This window comes from Marmota flaviventris, chromosome 9 (assembly GCF_047511675.1).
Source record: "Marmota flaviventris isolate mMarFla1 chromosome 9, mMarFla1.hap1, whole genome shotgun sequence".
NCBI lineage: Eukaryota > Metazoa > Chordata > Mammalia > Rodentia > Sciuridae > Marmota > Marmota flaviventris.
In genome coordinates, this window is record NC_092506.1 from 8,578,573 (window position 1) to 8,595,709 (window position 17,137).

Sequence of the window (17,137 nt, forward strand, 5' to 3'; positions counted from 1 at the left end):
TTCTGGTCAGTGCTCTGTGGGGACGATGCCCTCCAAGCCCTGATCCCCACCTCTCCCAAAGTGCACCTCACTTCTCAGTGCAGCAGGCATTCAGCCCTACTCACGACTTCTGCTGGGGGGTTCTGAACAGGACAGTGCAGCTTAGGGTTTGAGAGGGAGCTGCCTGTGACTCCATCTCACCAGAGAGGGCAAGACCAAACAGATTCAGCCTGAGGTGGATTTGTTCAGGACTTACAGAATCTCAAGAGAACTGAAGTGGGAGGAAGCTGTGTGGCGGAGGGTGCAGACCTACTAGAGAAGGCAGGCTGCCAGGACTCACCCACTCACCCACCCACCTCATGTCACCTCGTGACATCTCTTTACCTGCAGGCAGACTGGGATCATTTCCCTTCAGAAAGGTCATAACCCTCATCTCCTTGGGCGTGAGTGCCCCTGGCCCCTACAGTTCCTTGCCTGGACAGAGGCCTACCAGGTATCATTAGATATAATCTGTTAAAATGGGCTTCTGACGCCATTTCCAGAGTGGGGATAAGATGCAGTGACCCCAGGTCAAGCCTGGTCAGCGGGCCCAGGCTAGAGCCCTGCCCTGCTCTTGCTACTCCATCCTTGGGACAGGTGGCCTTCTGGCTCCCACCCATGACTATCTTCAAGCCCTCCTGCCCCCAGGCTTGTTCTGGGAGGCCCTTTCCCCAATGAAGGCCCACACGGAACTCTCTTAATTAAAAAAAAATAATTTATTGTCAACAAAGGTGATATATACAACAGGAAAAGAGGTGAAAGGGAGAGTGGGGGTGAATGGAGCCCCTCTGCAGGGATGGAGTGGGAAGAGGTAATGGAGGCCTCCTAGTGTAGAAGCCTAAACAAGTGGGGGAGGAGAGGTGTCCCCCGAGGTAGTGGGACTCAGTTCAAACCCCCTCATGACCACCTCTGTGTAAGGCACTGTGCCAGGGGAGAATGGTGGGGGACCAAGAGAGGGCGGGAGGAGGTGCAGGGGACAGAGGTGTGGGTCAGTAAAGGACTAGGATAGGTGTTCTCCACTGGCCCAATGCCCTACCACACGACAGCCTCGGCCACCCTCTACCTCGGATCCAGCCTCAGACCCAGCCAGGGGCAGGCATCCTCCAGTACTCTGAAGCAAGAGTGGATGGGCGTTGCCCCACCCCTCCCTCCTGCCCTGGCACCTGGTTTTAAAACTCTGGGTGGCTGAGCCAGGCAGCTCTGAGCTATAAGCCAAAGGGGGACACTGCCTCCTCCCTCCTGCCCTTTCTCCCTCCCTCTCCAGGAAAGCAACAACTTACACCCCACTTCCTGCCTCTGGCTGCCCCCCCACAGTAGTGCTGGACTCTGACAGAACTGTGGGCCAGTCTGGGGTATCACCTGTTCCCACTCCCTTGGTGCCCCGGGGGTGCTTGGACCAATCTTGCAAGAGGCTGACCGCTGGGGGCTCCTCCAACCGCACTCGGATAACCTGGAGATCCAGTGTCCCGCGAAGCCCCGGAGGGGGATCTGGGCAGGGATGAGAGCAGAGAGCAGAGTCAGGGCCTTCCAGAGCCTGGGGTGGTAGTGACAGCTCTGCAACCAACCCACCTGTCCCCAGCTTTCCTCATCTTCATTCACAGCCCTGTGCCTGGCCCCAAGGAGGCCTGAGAACAGTGGGAGGTTCCACTCTTGGATGACTCCAGCACTGCCAGCTTCAGAGCCCTCTTGGCCATCACTGGGATGCTGCTCTGAAGCCTTCCTCCCTCATGAACTTGGGCAGAGGGGACTACCTAGGATGTCTCTTCCCCAATTCTCACCTCCAGCCGAATACTTTCACATAACCCAAGGGCAACCCTAAGGTTAAGAAGCTCTGCCTGCATGGGGGAGGGGTCAGTGGGGTGAAGAACACCCCAAACCAGCCAGACATTGTGTTGCCCACCACAGAGCTGGTAAGTGAATATGCAGAACAGAGAAGAGCACTGGGCAGACAGCCCTGGGTTGGCAACTTCACCAGTCGTGATCTCCTGAGAGCCTACAAGGATCAGGTGTTGATCTTAGCAGAATGGAACCACTACTCAGAATAGTAAAGCTGGGTCTCGAGACAGGGGAAGGTGGATTACTGTGGTCACTGCATAGCCACAGAAATGTCCTGTGACCTGGGCCTATGCAAAAAACAGAAAGTGGCAATTGCAAATGTTATGTATCCAAAGGGATTCTTTGCAGTTTTTCCCTCTAATTTTTAGAGACAGTTATTAAAATGTGATAGAGAGAACAGATATAATTTTGTTGTATGGTTCACCAGAGTTTTTAAGATGACTTACCAGGAAGGGGGAAAGGGATAGGGTAGAAGGGTGGTTGGATATCATCAATGCACAATGTATGCATGTATGGAAAACACTGAATCCAATTATTTGTAGAATGGTTGTGCTAATGATTACAATAAAAACAAAATGACTTATCAGCTATTACTTGGTTGTACAATTTAGCAATTTTTGGGGGGGTACTGGGATGGACCCAGGGTCTTCTGCATCTTAGGAAAGCACTCCACCATTGAGCTACACCCTCAGTTCCTTTTGAGACAGGGTCTTGTACGTTGCTGAGGCTGGCCTTGAATTGAGAATTTCCTGCCTCAGACTCCCAAGTAGGTGGAATTACAGGCACGCACTACCACAACTGGCTGCAATTGTTTGTGTTCACACAAGGCAGTCTGCATTCTGGGTAACTATTGGCTCCTTGAGGGAAGACTGAATCCCACTCATTTCAACAATAACTTCCTGAGCAACTACTACGATGTGCACACCGCTGTTCTAGTCGCTAGGGACACAGTGGTGTATGGAGCTGACCATGTGCCTTCTTGGAATTTATAGTCTAGTGGTGAAAGCCAAAAAGGACAATCAAGTAAAAGCTGCAGAATATCATGTGAGTAGATGCAAAGCTGCACGCACACATCAGGGAGCTGAGATGCAGAGGACATCAAAGGGCAGCTATGAAGTGAGTGGGGCTCTAGCGTCTTGGGCAGAGGGAAGGGCAAGTGCAGAGGTGGGGGAGCCTGCCCGCTGCTGCAGGACCATTAAGGCCAGTGCTGCCTGTGCGAGGGAGGCAGTGTGGTGGGAGAGGTCAGGAGTCTGGAGGAAGAATAACCAGCCCCATGAAGACTCTAGCTTAATCTGAAGTGTGATGGGAGCAGCCTGTAGGGTTCTGCTCAGATAAGTGGCCAGATCTAACCTGAGCTTTCGGCAGGGAGATGGGGTGCTGGCAAGAGCAGAGCACCTGGGCAAAGCTTGGAACTATAGCCCAGTAGAAGGTTGCTGCCAGAACCAGGTGTGTGTAGCGGCAGGGGAGGCAGGGAGAGTTTTGGAGATCTGCTTGTGGACTGATGTGGGGTTGGAGAGGAACAGAAAAGGAGGATCCCAATGGTTTGGGAAGAACAAAGTGAAGGATGGGTCTGCCAGTTTATTGGGAAAGCGGCTGGTTAGGGTAGGCTGGCAGAGGGCGATGAGACCTGGGGAGGAGACCGGAGGTTCAGTTTGGAAGTTTAGAAGTCTTTTGAGTCAACCAAGTAGTAATATCACTTGGGGAACTGGGAGACAGGCTGGAACCAAGGAGAGATGGAGGGTAAATATGGGGTACAAACACACAAACGGCAGAACTGTGAGCTGTATGGCTCTCCCAGGGAGCGGGGGATTTAACACACCACACAGAAACAGCGCCTATTCTGGGCCAGGGGTGCTCTGGCCACCAGGGACAACTTGATCTGAAGGAGTTCCCGTTCTAGAAAGGGCAAGACAGATAACACACTGTTTCCGGGGGAGGGGGGGGGGGATAAACAAGCAACAGAAACAGAGGCAACAGCCAGTGGGGAGGCATCAAGGCAGGCAAGCAGCTCCAGAGAACCAAGGGAAGACAGTTACTGCCAGGAAGGTGGGAGACAGGGCCACTGTTACCCCGGGGTCAAGAGAGGGAGGACCAGGGATTTCACTAAATTCATTTTATGGAAGTCAAGAGCAACCTTGCCAAAAAGCAGTTTCAGCGTGGAATGTTGAGGATGCACATTTTACTCAAGCAGATTCCAGAAAGAGAAGAGAGGCAATATAGAAAAGGCCATTATCGTTGGGGACAAGTGGGTCAGGGACTAGAGGGATGGGGGGGTCAAGGGAGAAATGACAGTTTTGTTACAGGCTGATGGGGAAGAGATATGGGATGACAAGATATGGGATGACAAGCAGAGGACAGAACCCATGGGCGTTTTTTTCCTTCTCTAGGGCTGGGGACGGAATCCAGGGTCTCGAATATGCTAGGCAAGGACTCTACCACTGAGCTACCCCAAGCTCACCCTTCTTTGGGCAGGGGTCTTGGTACATTGTCCCAGTTGATCTTGAACCCCTCAGCTTAGTTGGGACTAGAGGGTGAGCCTCCACATCTAGCCGAGTCCTCTTGTGTAAAATGAAAATTGTATCACTTTCCATAATGCTTTACTTTCATAAAATAGCATACCAGGAAAGTTTAATACATAGCAAGAGTTCAAATACGCTAGGGACTTTTCAAGCCACCAGATCTCACTAAATTCATTTTATGGAAGTCAAGGGCAACCTTGCCAAAAAGCAGTTTTGGCGTGGAATGTTGAGGATGCACATTTTACTCAAGCAGATTCCAGAAAGAGAAGAGAGGCAGTATAGAAAAGGCCATTATCTTTGGGGACTAATGAATTGCGCCAGTTCTTCCTGGTAGCAAGAAGGGAAGAGGTAGGTAAAGGATAGGTAGGGAGAGGAGGTCAGGAGAATAAGGCCTGAGATGTGGAAATGATCCAGAGCTCCAGGGATATAAAAAAGCAAGCTGGGCTGGGCACAGTGGCACATGCCTATAATCCCAGTGACTCAAGAGGCTGAGGCAGGAGGATCTCAAGTTTGAGGCCAACCTCAGCAATAAGACCCTGTCTCAAAATGAAAAAAATAAATAAAAAGGGCTGGGGATGTAGCTTAGTGGTTAATAACCCTTGGGTTCAATCCCAAGTGCCAAAAAAAAAAAAAAAAAAAAGGCAAACTGTTTCCCTTCCTGTCCTGCCCCAATTCCTCTGCTTCCCACCCCACCACCCCTTTTTCTCTCCAATTTGTGAGTATGTGCTTACATGCGTTCCACAGAGACCCACTCCTCCTGCAGAGGCTGGGACCCATTCCCCTTGTTTCTCACTAAGGCCAATCTCTGGACAGGGACTCTGGAAATGTCACCACCTGAATGACAAGTGAAGGTAGTCAATCATCTGTCTTTTCTTTCTTTCTTATAGTACTGGGAATTGAACCCAGGGCCTCACGCATGTGAGGTAGGCACTCTACCAATGGGCCAAACCCCCACTCCTTTTTATTTTGAGACAAGAGTCTTGCTAAATTTGCCAGGCTGGCCTAAAGAGAAAAGCAAGCCTGCGTCTTGAGTAGCTGGGATTAAAGGCAGGCAGGCCTGTGCCCAGCTCAACTTTCCAATCAATTGTCACTGAGGGCTTTCTTTGTGCCAGGCACTACTCTAGGTGCTAAGGACTCAGCAGTGAACAAAAACAAAGACCTCACAAAGCTCACACTCATGGGTACACATGTGCCCTCTCACTGTGCTTCCTCCATGGTCCAGTCTGGAAATACTGTTTGGCCAAAATTTCCTAACCAGACCTCAGGGTCCTGCTCAAATCAAACACCAGCAAGAAAGAGGTTTTTCCCCCATGACTTGTGAGTGGGTCCTCTTGGCTCACTTTCTCTGCTGGCTTGGACAACACCCCACCCTCTTGTAGCAAGGTCCTTGAAAAGTTCTAGAAACCTTCTCAGACTATCTAATCTTATCTATTAGCTCAACTAATGTGACCACAGTGAATTTTTCCAATTCTCAGAGCCGTGAGTTTTAAATTGTTTAAAAAAAAAAAAGAAAGAAAGAAACAGTGGCAGGCTCTTTACTCAAATAGCTCTGGTTTCTTTTGTGTGTGAAAGACAGATATTGGGGACTGAACCCAGGGCCTGATGTGTGCTAGGAAATGCTCTACCCTAGAGCCACATCCCCAGCCTTGGGTATTCTGAAATGCCCCAAAACCTCAAGCCAGAGCCTTTGCTCTACTTGGAAGCACCATGGGTGCCCACCATTCCTGAAAATCCCCCTGCCTCCAGCAGTGTCCCAAGACAGACTGGGGTCAAATCACTCATGTGATTTCTTAAGATTGATTCCTTGGGGCTGGGCTCCAGGGACACTTGTTGCTACTCAGTGTCTCCTATGGCCATCTCCAACCTCCATAAATTCTACAACTGCTAAAACATCTGCCACACTGCCATCTCTTGACATCTGATTGGGTTGTAGAGTCCTATCCTTCTCTCTTTGCCCACTCACACCAAAAGATCCTAAAATCTCAGGGATTCTTTTCTCTTCTACTCACTACCCCAGACCAGTAGAGTTTCTGCACAAAGCACCCTAGGACTAGAAACAAAGACTCCCTCTGAGTATGAAACCAGAAGACCTGTTGGGTGTCAAGGTGCACATCTAATAATCCCAGGTACTTGAAAGGTTGAGGCAGGATGATCACAAGTTTGAGGCCAGCCTCAGCAACTTAGTGAGACCCTGTCCCCAAAGAAAATAAAACAGGCCAGGGATATAGAATCCCCTGGGCTCAATACTTAGTACTCAGGGAAAAAAATAAAAACAGAAAAAGAAAAGATCTATTAAACCCTAGAGAGGCCATCCATTTAAAGGATCCCCAGGAGGGGAAGGAGACAGAAATGAAGCCCAGGCCAGTCTCAGTGGCACATGCCTATAATCCCAATGGCTTAGGAGGCTGAGACAGGAGGATCATGAGTTCAAAGCCAGCCTCAGCAACTAAGAGGCGCTAAGAAAGTCAGTGAGACCCTGTCTCTAAAATAAAATACAAAATAGGGCTGGACATGTGGCTCAGTAGTCGAGTACCCCTGAATTCAATTCCTGGTACCAAAAAAAAAAGAAGGGCTGGGGATATGGCTCAAGCGCGCTCGCCTAGCATGCGGGCGGCCCGGGTTCGATCCTCAGCACCACATACAAAGATGTTGTGTCCGCCGAAAACTAAAAAATAAATATTAAAAAATTCCCTCTCTCAAAAAAGAAAAAAAAAATGCTCAAGTCTAAGCAGCATGCTTTGGTCTAGAGGCAGCGCTGGAGTTGGCTCAAGCTGAGATAACTAAAGTGTGATCTATGTAAAGGGGTGAAGCCCACGTTAAGAAAAAAATAAATATAACAAATAAATAAAAGCAAGCATGCACACACCCACACAGAGCTTTGTTAAAAGACTGTTAACAGTGGGACCTACTAGTGTGCATAGGGGATCTGCAGAAGTAGATAAGTTCACCTTTTTGAGAACACCACACCGGGGAGCCTCTACCCACCTGACTAACCATCTTTCCCGGGCTCTAACTCCACATGCACATTTCCAACAAGCTGGGAAAAGGACACAGCACTTCCCAGGTGACCCCTTTACTATTCAGGAAGCACTTCCTGGGCCTGGGATGCTGTGAGCTGAGAGGGGAACCAGGTTGGGCTTCTGCCCCCATACAATGCATTCCAGTCTCAATTCTGCATTGCTTGGTAGCAGAATTATGGCTACCAAAGATGGCCATGTCCAAATCTCCAGAAGCTGGGAATGTTTTATTCCACAGCAAAGGGGAATTAAGGATGCTAATCTGCCAACTAAAAACTAGATAGGGGGGATGGGATTGTGGCTTAGTGGTAAAGCACTCGCCTAGCACATTTGAGGCTCAGGGTTTGATCCTCGGCACCACATAAAAATTAAGTTCATTGTGTATACCTACATCTAAAATAAACTAGATAGGCCTGGGAATGTGGCTCAGTGGTAGAGTACCTGCTTAGTATGTGTCAGGCTCTGGGTTCTGTCCCCAGCACCAAAAAAACCCTGATTACTCTGGGTAAGGCCTATATAACCCCGCCCCCCAAATATTTATGTTTTAGTTGTAGTTGGACACAATACCTTTACTTATTTATTTTTATGTGGTACAAAGATCCAACCCAGGGCCTCGCCCATGCCAGTGGAGTGCTCTACCACTGAGCCACAATCCCAGCCACACAGGCGTGTATCATCTTAAGCATCCTTAAACAGGGAAGAGAGAGGCAGATGACTCTGAACCCAAGACCTCTGCTGGGAGCCTCTATGAACCACTACTGGCTTTGAGGCCACAAGCCAAGCAATGTGAGCATCTTTTAGAAGTCATGCAAGGTGAGGAAACTAATTTCCCTAGAGCTTCCAGAAAGGAACAGAGCCCTACCAACTCCTTGAATATAGCTCAGGGAGACGCATATTGGACTTCTGACCTCTAGAACCATGTTTTAAAAGCCACCAAGTTTGTGGCAATTTGTTCAAGCAGCAAATAGGAAATTCATGCAACGACTGAGAAGGAACCATTTTTTTGAGACTCAGTTTCTCCATCTGAAAAAGGTGATGGGCATCTGCCCTTTAACTATAACATATTTTTGTAAGTACCAAATGAACTGCATAAAGTTTTTTTTTTTTTCCTTTTGTTATTGACAATTGAACCAAGGGTTGATCTACCACTGAGCTATATTCCCCAGCCTTTTTAATTTTAAGACAATATCCTGCTAAGCTGCCCAGGCTGGCCTCAAACTTTTGATCAGTCCACCTCAGCCTCCCAATAAGCTGGGATTATTGGTGTGCACAACCATGCCTGGCTAGAAGTTTCTTAAAATCAGTTTTGTGTGGAGATGGGTGTGAGGCTTTTGAGGAACACTGGCACAGCCCAACCTAATGACCAATTCCAGGAATTTCCTAAGGAGCACTCAGAAGTGCTCGGCTTTCCAGCCAGCCTCCCTGGTCACTCAAATCCCATTGTCCTTATCCTGTCTCCCGGGGAACTGAGCACCAACCTCTTCTCTGGTCTCCAGGGCAGCACAGCCTCACAGAGACCAGAAGCCCAACTTTCCCCATCCTCCCTCTGAGGAGGGCTCACCTGGAGTGGGGCTTTCTGGCTGCGGAAGGCCTTCTGCTGCTTTGCCCTCCTTATGTGAGTCCTTATTGTCGGTGGCCCTGAGCTGGGTATGGGAGAAGAGCTGGAGGACGAAGCCAGGTGGAAAGCTGCCGTCGGTGAAGTGTCGGACTTCAGCTGGTGCTGCAAAGGTCTCTGTGGGTGAGTCGGGGGATGGTGGGTCTGGAGGGCAGACAGGAAGGAGTTTTGAGCAAAGGAGGCCAAATCACAAGGTCCGAGCCCCACGTTGTGCTCACCAACCTAGATTTTAGTTGCAGGACTGCATGAGGGCCTGCGCCCACCACTCCCTGGCCTCCCCTCACCTGGGTCAGGGTCCAAGTTTTTGGTCATAGGTCTGCCTCTCTTCTTTCTGACAGGCTCTTCCCCAGGGGACTCCTTCCATCTCTGACCACGAAGTTTCTTATTTCCAGGCTCGGGGACAGGGGCAACTGTAAAAAAAGATCCTAGATCTATACCTGCACGCGGCCATCCCTGGGCTCCTGAGGACACCTGCTCGGCAGCAGCCCAGAATGCAGGCCTGTGCTTCACCCGGGCCCCCACTCCACCTTACCAGTTCCCCTGCTGACTGACCAGGCAGCTCAAGGGGACGGAGTCCCCTGGGCCGGATCCTTTTTGGGAGGGACGCGTTGTCCTCAGAGTCCAGGAGGACCACAATCTCTGCTGGCATCCTAGCAGAGTCTGCATTGCCATTAGGGTCTGGTTCAGCATCCCGGCCTGATTCTGAAGAGACAAAAGCCCAGTGAGCTCCCATGGCTCCCGTGGGTGATCCTGCAGGCCCTCCCTCTGCCCCCACTGCTTCCCCCACTACCTGAGCTGGGGGGGGAGGGCTGCTCAGCATGAACATCTTGCAAAAGAGCCACTCCTTCACTCCAGGCCTCCAGAATATTGCTTTTCTCAGAGGGGCTCAGGTCTAAGGTATGGGGATGCTGTTCCAGGATGTGCATTCGAGCAGTGTCGGCTGAGGGGAAGCGGATCTCGGCTCCACACACCATGCACAGGGCCCGCCCGCTGCCTCCTGGGCTATTCCCCACCAGGAACTCCTGTTCCCAAGACACTTGTTGCTTAGGCTCCTCACAGCCATCACCAACTATCTCCAGCAGGTTGGGCTGAGGTGGTGGTGTCTTTTCCTGTTGGGTCACTGTGGAGTGAGAGGGAGAGTGCTATCAGTAAAGGCACCCATGAGCCATCATGTTCATAACAAACCTACGTAGGGCAGAGAGGGGAGTATTTCTATCATGTTCTCCATTGCACTGGACACCACAGGCACAAACCACGTTGCACATAGGTTGTGCTCAGTGTCACACTACTTTCACCTAAGTACACCTTCTTTCATCTAGTCCCAGGCCTTAGGACTACACATTTCTCAAGAGGCTATGTTCTTAAACCTCTCTAGCCTGTGCAACCCTGCTCAGCTGGGTGATGGGTATCTAACTCCAGGCCACAGTACCCTTGACGGTAAAGATGCTATATTTCATCGCATTCTATATTTACCACCTTGTCTCCACAAGATTGATAGTAAGTAAGTACACACCTGCCTGTTCCATCCCCTTCAAAAGGCCACCTAGTTCTTCAGAGCGTGCCCAGAGCACTGGCAGCAATGGCCTCGCTCCCATTGAGCTGGGTGCCATGTACACACGTGGCCAATAACCTTTTCAGCTCAACACAGGCAGCCTCAGACCCAAGGCAATCTGGCAGCTCAACACCTCTGTGAAGTGTCTGTGATCCTCTGTGGCTACACCTCTCCCACCATTCAGAAGATGGGACAAACTACAAACATGGGAGGGCTAGCACCTGAGGGCTGTGTGGAAGAGGTGAAAGGGTAGCATTTGGAAGGGATATGAGCCTTGGCTCAGAAGTGGACAACTCAGGCCCCAGGTGGATTGCACTGCTCTCCTGTGTGACTCTGGACAGAATCTTGACCTCTTAGTTGCAATAGGCTTTCTTCCCCACACTTCCCTGAACCAGCTCCAAGAAGGTCGCCAATGCTAAACCCAGAAGGCAGTTCTTCAGCTTTACCTCCTGATCAATTTCTCCATCTTGATTTTCATCACTGATAGCCAGGGACCACCTTCCCTTACTTCCCCTGTTGCTCTTAGTCACCTGTGCTGATTCTTGTCTCCTTCATCGTGTCTTCTCAGATATTTTTACAGCTATCTTGCTTCTTCCAAGTCACTGCTGAAGGCATCCAGGCAAGGTCTGTGCTGGAGCCCAGGAAGCTACCACCTCCCCTACCTAAGCACCTCATTTCCTTTTACTGCACTGTTTCCTCCCAACATAGCATTGTGTTTCACTTGTGCACTGTGTCCCCTCCACACTGTCAGCTTCAATGAGGGCACTCCCCCATACCCTGCAGTGCTACCAACTGAACCAGGGCTTTGTGTATAGGAGACAAGTGCTCTTCCACTGAGCTGCATCCCCGGCCCAACAGGACAGATTTCTGATGGTTTGTACTTAAGTCCAGAATCAAGAACAGAATATGGCAAGTAGCGGCATTCAGGATTACCTGATACTGGACTGATTCGATCTCTAACCTGTAATCACTGGAGTATTCCAGGATTTAGTCCTTGAACCCCTTTTCTTCTGTTGGTTTCTTTCCTCTGGTTTCTTTCTCACCTATTTCCTGACCTCCAGCAGAACTCTGCCATGAAGTCTAGACTCATATATCCAAACTATTTATCAGATCTCTCCACTTGGACTTGTAACACATCTGGAACTTACCATACCATATTCTAATCTTAACTTCCAATATTACATAAACCTACACTCAGTCTCCTCCATCTAAGCAAAATATTTTCTTTCCACTTGCCTCAAAAACTTTAAATTCACTTTTTTCCCCTCTCATACCCAAATTGTTTGAGAAGCTAGTGGCTCAGAACCTTTGCACTTGCTTTTCTGTCTGCAATGCTCTTCCTCCAGCCATCTGTAAGGCTGGTTTCCTTAACTTTCTTCAGTTCTGTGCTCAAAATTCACCTCATTAGAGAAGCCTTTTCTAATTAGTCTAGGCACCAAATAAAACTCCTACTCACCCTTTCTCCTTATATTACTTTAGCATAACCACTTACTGCCACCTTACATACCATATTTATTTATGTGTCAGCTGCTGGGATATGTATGTTCCACAAGGACAGGGTTTCATCTGCCTTGCCCCTGTTACCACCCCAGACTAAAACAGTGCCTACCATATAGTAAGTGCCCAAAAAATATTGGATGAATAAACGAACCTCTAGACTTCTATTTCCTCCCTAACAGTGGGGACAGGCAACCTATGAAGGGAAGTTGAAGGGATTAACTAAGAAAGCCTTTGACAATAAGAGCAAGCACTCCATAAATATCAGTGCAAGCAGGAAAATAACGTGTGTGTTGGACTGAATGCTTTGAGAAGGATGTGGCCTTTATTTCCCTAATTTTATAACACTCCTGATTGGAGGATAAGAGGCAGTGAGTACAGAGAGAGTATATCATTATTTTTAAGTGACAGTGAATGGCTTTGCTCTCAAACTCTTTTGGGTACTGTTCTCCTCACCCAAGGAGATACTGGAAAATGAAGAAATATTCTCATTTTCAAGAACATTATGTCTTCCACAAAGATGGCTCTTTGTTTTCTTAGGATTTGCAAGCTCCTGAGGACTAAGGAAATTGGTGAAGGGGGAGGGGAAAGAGAATGTTCCCAGATTGTTCCTGGGAATCCCCTCCCATGCCTAATCTCCTTTTAGATGGCTTCTTTCAGGAAGCCCCCTGGCAAGAACTGCTTTTCCCAAACTAGGTGCTGTGCGCAGTTCCATTCATCGCCCATGTTCGCTCAAGAATCTGACACCTGTGGCTTATGCAAGTGGGAGGCCTGCAGATGGGGTTGGGGGAGGAAAAGATTTATACTTGGAATTCTTTTGGAGGTTAGATAGGGCTCTTGCCTCCACCCTCCAAATCGCTCGGGACACCTAGCTACTGGGGCCTAGAGGCCGGGCCACCCCTCGGCCTAGGACACAGCCTGGTCGGGCAGGGAGACTGCAAGCTGTGGACACCCAGCGCCTCGGGGGATCAGGCCTCCCGCGCCGGGCCCGGGCGAGGGGGCGCTCGGGCACCGGAAGATCCGGAGCGCGCGGGGCGTGGATCGAAGTCTCCAGACCCTGGGCGGGGGTTGGGGAAGGAGGGGGAATTAGGAGAGGCCTTAGATTCCAAGCGCTGGTGGGGGAGGAGCGAGAGCGCGCCCCGGGCCCGAGCCCGGGCCCGAGCGGGAGGGGCGCCCGGCCCGCAGACCCGAGCGGGTGCAGGGGTGGCCACGCTCGGACCCCGGCCAGTGAGGGGCGGCCTGAGCCCCCCCGGCTCGGACCGTGAGGCGGAAGAGGGGTCCCCTCCCATCCTCACCTCTGAGCATCGGCTCCGGCCGCGGGATTACCGCCACCACCACGGCCTCGTCGTCGTCCTCCCCTTCCTCACACTTAAGCGTCACCTCGAAGCAGTCCAGCGCGGCTCCCTCGGCCTTCAGAGCCATGGTGCGGCCGGGGGCGACTGCGGTGACCGGACGCCGGAGGACGGGCGCGCAGGCCTCGGCGCGCCACCGGCGGCCGCCTCCGCCCGGCCCCGCGCCGGGCCCGCGGCCCGCCCCGTGCACCCGCCGGAGCAGCCCCCTCCGCGCCGCCCGGGGTTCGCCCGCCCCGCCCGCGACACACCTCAGCGAGTGGGGACCCCGGGCCGGCAGGTCTCAATCCGGGGCTCCAGACCCCGCCGCTCCCTTTTATGGAGGCTCATTGTCGGCGGCGCCCGCCGGCCCGCCCCCAGGCCCGGCGCAGCCAATCGCGCGCAGTCCCGCCCAGACCCCGCCCCAGGCACGCGGCCCCGTTAGAGCCCGGGGACGCACAGTCGGCGGGAAGGGTTGTGCGGGCTGGCAGTGCCTGTGTAGACTCCCCGGGCTGGGGTCGCCGGGCGCAACCCGCAGAGTCCGGGGGTCGCTGTCCGAGTCCGGGGATCGTTGTCCGCTGCGAGCTCTGTTTGCTGGCAATGAAGAACACTACCAGGTTCCCCAGGTTTCAGTCGGGGCCACTTTTACCTTTGCGCGGACCAGCTACCCAGAAGGTGCCCTGGGGGAATAGAACAGTGGGGGCTTGGAAGGGTGGAGACTGAATTCCTTCAGATTTGCCAACTCTGTGACCTTGGCCGCCTTGGGTTTCCTTGGACTAGCACATCCTTTCAACCACGATTTTGGACTCCTGGGGACAAGGGAATGAGTAGATGAAGAGGAACCAAGTGGAGTGTAGGCGCGTTTCAACCGCTTCCCTCCGTGCTTATGATAAATGGAAAGTTTATTAAACGAGAATCCAGAGTTTTGTGTCCCTATCCAAGGACACACAAGCAATCCATTGGGAGCCCCAAGACCAGACTGCAGTTGCCATGACACTGCCGCATCCACAGTCGTTCTCTGGGCTAGCTTTTACCTGGCAACATAGAATGGCCACTATCTCTTCTGCAGAAACCCTTATAAAAGATTTAAGTTGAGAAATGCAAAATGTCCCACCCACGCTGAAAATCCACACATAGTAATTACACACATAGTAATTTAGAATAATCTAGAAGGATAGGGGAGAGGAGGTGTGACCTAGTCTATATGGATCACAGTATATATATATATATATATATATATATATATATATATATATATATATATATATATATTTTAATTGTAGTCGGACACAACACCTTTATTTTATTCATTTATTTTTTATACTGATTTTCTAGTTGTAGGTGGGCACAATATCTTTATTTTATTACTTTTTATTTTTATATGGTGCTGAGGATAGAATCCAGGGTCTCACACATGCAAGGTGAGCCCTCTATCGCTGAGCCACAACCCCGGCCACCACAGTATATTTTTAATGGGAAATTTTTGTTATTTTCAAGTGTATCCAGTATCTCCAAAGATTTTGCAAATAAAGGTATTATCAATCCTGTTTGGTTTTTATTTTATGGTCCTTCCCTATTGAAGTGAGTTAAACCCTGAGGCAGGCAGTTTCTCAGTCTTTAAAGGCTGGGGGCTTCAGGCCTGGTTCTGACTAATGGGAGATATTGGCAGAAGAATGGAAGATGGGGAGGAAGGCAAAAACCAGCGTATGTGTTTTGTTTTTTCTCTTCTGTCTCTGTCTGCCCTGTTCCTGCAGCAGATGAGCCCCTTCCCCTTCCCCTGTCTCCAGCTCCTACTGTGATAGGTAGTCAGGGTCCCAATATCCGTTTATTCATGGCCTTGGGCTCCATTAATCCTCCATTCTCCTTTGGTCTCTGCATTTCCATAGCGGAAGGCAGCTTTTTGTTTTTGTTAATCTCTGGGTTGCCTTACTGTCCCCTGTTGGGTTTCTTAGCGCTTCCATCACCTGTCACTTTTGTCACCAGTATCCTGCAATTACTTTTCTCTGTGGTTCCTGTTTTCCTGCTTGAACCCTGAGTGATAGTCCTGGTTTTGTAACAGGCACTTAGAAGTCATTATTTCTCGGTCCTCATATGTCTTTTGCAGTTGATCACATTGTTCGTGATTTTTTTTTTTTTTGGGGGGGGAAGGGGGCATACAGGGGTTGAACTTAGGGGCACTTGGCCACTGAGCCACATCCCCAGCCCTATTTTGTATTTTATTTAGAGACAGGGTATAAAGTCCTTGTTTAGCATCTGCATGACCATCTTAACAAACAGAAGCCATTTTAACGCCCAAGGGCCTTTCTAAGAAAGGTTCATCACTCCTTCATACCAACCCAACCCCAACCACCACCATTAGGACCCGCTCAGCTCTGATCCCTGAGCCTACCCCATAAAAGTCCCAGAACCCAAGCCTGTATTGCCTCTCTCTCCTATAGAAAGATGGCCTTTATTTGTCAGCTCTGACAAATAAACTCTGGTGTGGATCTCTGCCTGGTACCCGTCTTTCATTTCTCATTTACCCATGTCTCCTGCCTTGCTTTTCCTTCACCCACAAAAAGAAATAAAGCAATTCAGAGACTGGCCATCTTTATGTTTATCTGTAAGGCAGAAGGATTAAGACAGGGCTAGAGTCATCTTCAGAAAAGAGTCAATAATCACTCAGAGAAAGATAACTGTCATTTTTGTGGTTGTGAAGTGGCCACGTCTTCGTCTCATTCTAAATGTGGTTTATATTCTGCTTGTCAGAGCATGGTCTGAGTATCATCAGAAGGGACATTTCTCACTTTCTTTATATTCCTAAAACTTCACACTAATATTGATTATAACAAGCACCCCCAGGGTTGAGGAGTTAGCTCAGCAGTAGAGCATTTGGCTAGCCTGAGTAAGTCTCTGGGCTCCATCCTCAGTACTACAAAAAAAGAAAAAGAAAAAAAAAATCCCTATTTCAGGGATATTAAAATGAGGAGGGGTTCATTCTAGATTTGATTAAAGGGAACTCTGGCTCTGCTACGTTGGGCAAATAATTTAACTCTTTAAGCCTCAACTTCCTGCTTTATAAATCATGAACAATTGCTAGGCGCCATGGTGCACTTCTGTAATCTCAGCAGCTCAGGAGGCTGAGGAAGGAGGATCATAAATACAAAGCCAGCCTCAGCAACAGTGAGGTGCTAAGCAACTCAGTGAAACCCTGTGAAGGGAAAGGGAGGAAGGAGAGATGGGTAAGTGAGAAATAAAAGATGGAGACCAGGTAGAGATCCATATAAGAGTTTGTCAGAGCTGATAAATAAAGGCCATCTCTCTATAGAGGCAAAACAGGCTTGGGTTCTGGGACCTTTATGGTGCAGGCTCAGGAATCAGAGCAGGCGGGTCCTAATGGGGGTGGTTAGGGGTTGGGTTGGTATGAGGGAGTGGTAAGCCTTCTCAGGAGCGCCCTTGCACAGGAAAGCAAAACTTTTTCCTCAAAATGGCAGCTGTCACTTAAGGTGGCCACCCAGATGCTAAGCAAGGACCTTATATTCCCCCCTTTTTCGTTTTTTATTGGGCCCCTTAGGGAACAGGGTAGGTCAATCTTCTGTAACCCTTCCCTTCCTGCTGGAAAGGGGTGGCATTTGAATCCCTCATTAGGATGTCACTGGAATGATGACAGAGGGGTTGAGTGGTGGTGGAATGCTGTCCCCAGTGCCCCAATTTTTGGTGAGGGATTGGTATTCCTGTAACAAAAGCTGGTTTATAGTTTGGCTAGAGATTTTTTG

At 49.9% G+C, this 17,137-nt stretch overlaps 1 protein-coding gene across 2 annotated transcripts; it reads right to left on the reverse strand.

Moving 5' to 3' along the window:
• Positions 1-715: 715 nt before the first annotated feature.
• Spindoc (spindlin interactor and repressor of chromatin binding) lies at positions 716-13,732 on the reverse strand. Of its 2 annotated transcripts, XM_027944714.3 has the most exons (7): positions 13,350-13,732; positions 9,796-10,125; positions 9,558-9,707; positions 9,290-9,415; positions 8,952-9,149; positions 5,105-5,207; positions 716-1,506 (listed from the first exon to the last, which is right to left on the reverse strand). In XM_027944714.3, the coding sequence occupies exons 1-7, from the start codon at positions 13,474-13,476 to the stop codon at positions 1,374-1,376; spliced, it is 1,167 nt and encodes a 388-aa protein (XP_027800515.2). In that variant the 5' UTR covers positions 13,477-13,732; the 3' UTR covers positions 716-1,373. The 2 variants fall into 2 exon arrangements, with proteins under 2 accessions (XP_027800515.2, XP_027800516.1); XM_027944715.2 differs by lacking the exon at positions 5,105-5,207 and having other exon boundaries at positions 13,350-13,731.
• Positions 13,733-17,137: the final 3,405 nt, after the last annotated feature.